Below are 1,922 nucleotides of genomic sequence, written 5' to 3' on the forward strand. Positions count from 1 at the left end.
CTCCTGAGTGCTGGGATCAAAGGTGTGTGCTACTACTACCTGGCTATGTTCATTTTTAAAGTTTTTAAAGAAAACAGACAAGCTGAGTCTGATGGTATAAGCCATATTGCTTAAAATGTCACTTAACAAGGTATCATATCTTTTCACATCATCACAGATTCTTTCATTACATGCTTAATGACTCCCTAGTGGTCTATTTCTGTAGGGAGTAGACTCATTAATGAAAGGAATGTACTCTTAGCTGGATTTGATGGTTTATGTTTGTTACCCCAGCACTTGGAGGACTTAGGCAAAAGGATTGCTACAAGGTTGATGTCAGCTTAGGCTACAAAGTGAGACCTAAAAATAAAGCATCAATAATATGTTTTTATTTGGAAAAGAAGAAACAGTCAAGATAGAGGTATTTCAGAGTGATGAGCTGTTGTGATCTCCAGAGGGCTGGGTTTCACAGCTCTGAGTATCATGAATAGTAGTTTCAGGTTAAAGAACCTGGTGCCTCAGACATGCATGTCAATACATGTTATCTCTTTCTAAATCTTTGGGTTAAGGTTTTGTAAAAATCAATCTGGATATGAAAAATTCTTAAGAAACATGTCTGTGACAATGCAGGTTGATTTTGACTTCCGTGGTTTCCTTTCATGGGATCAAAGCCAAGTATTTATTGTTTGGGTTTGCACAGTACCTTGCATATGAGGAGCACTTGGCAGGTAATTGGGCAGTTAGGAGTTTGGTGTTGTGTGAGATCTTGATTGATGAGGCTGGGTTATTCTACACCTTTGTTTCTTTTCACAGGCAGCGTTTTCCTCAGTGCTATTTTTCTTGCTTTATCAACATACCAGTCTCTGTACCCAGTCACCTTGTTTGCCCCAGGACTTCTCTATCTCCTCCAGGTAAGCAATTGCTGGTGCCAGTGCCTAAGTGACACTTGGTACATGGTCTGGTTCCTTCAGGGGGCTGGGGAGGAATCACATGGGAAATGAATGGCTACAGGGATTAGCTCAGTGGTTGGATGTTTGCCTCATACACATGAGGCCCTGTTTCAATCCCTGGTGCCACAACAAAACAAAGCAGACTTTAAAAGTATTGCTGGGAGTTGGTCTTTCTGCTGCCACGTAAAAAACAAGGGAGTCTTCATGGCCACTAAGTTTTAGATGTGTCTGTCGTTGCAAGTGTGTAGGGTGTAGGGACAGTTCACTTAGAATATTTGTAGTTGGGATCCACCAAACACTGGGCACTTTCTTTTTTTTTTTTTTTAAGATTTCATTTATTATGTATACAACATTCTGCCTCCATGTTGCCAGAAGAGGGCGCCAGATCTCATTACAAATGGTTGTAAGCCACCATGTGGTTGCTGGGAATTGAACTCAGCCAGTACTCTTAACCACTGAGCCATCTCTCCAGCCCTGGGCACTTTCTTCTACACCCGATGTACATAGATCTCTTTGAGCTCATTTATGTTTTTATTTCTTAATAATTGCTCTTGCCTTGTAAGGTTCTTACAGTGATTACACAAAATGGCAATTTTAAAAAATAAAAATTTATTTTATTTTATGTGCTTTTGCGTTTTGCATGCATGTATGTATGTCTGTGTGAGGGCTCCAGATTTCCTGGAACTGGAGTTACAGACAGTTACAAACTGCCTTGTGAGAGCTGGGAATTGAATCTGAGTCTTCTGGAAAAGCAGCCAGTGCTCTTAACTACTGATCCACTTTTCCAGTTCCCCCAAATGGCAAATTTTAAATAGCATCTGCTATTTTTCAGTAAGCAGTTGACTCCACAATAGTGAAAGTAATGGTTGGTATTGTCTTTTTTTGTTTTGTTTTGTTTATTTTTTTTTTTGTTTTTCGAGACAGGGTTTCTCTGCGGCTTTGGAGCCTGTCCTGGAACTAGCTCTGTAGACCAGGCTGGTCTCGAACTCACAG

General features: G+C 40.4%; 1 protein-coding gene across 1 annotated transcript in view; it reads left to right on the plus strand.

Moving 5' to 3' along the window:
* Positions 1 to 1,922, plus strand: part of Pigu (phosphatidylinositol glycan anchor biosynthesis class U) — a 90,446-nt gene that overhangs the window by 46,028 nt on the left and 42,496 nt on the right. The window contains exon 7 of the mRNA XM_005363085.2: positions 793 to 890. Within this exon, the coding sequence (XP_005363142.1) occupies positions 793 to 890 (98 nt within the window). The remainder of the gene's footprint in view (positions 1 to 792; positions 891 to 1,922) is intronic.

This window comes from Microtus ochrogaster, linkage group LG8, assembly GCF_000317375.1.
Source record: "Microtus ochrogaster isolate Prairie Vole_2 linkage group LG8, MicOch1.0, whole genome shotgun sequence".
Taxonomy (NCBI): domain Eukaryota; kingdom Metazoa; phylum Chordata; class Mammalia; order Rodentia; family Cricetidae; genus Microtus; species Microtus ochrogaster.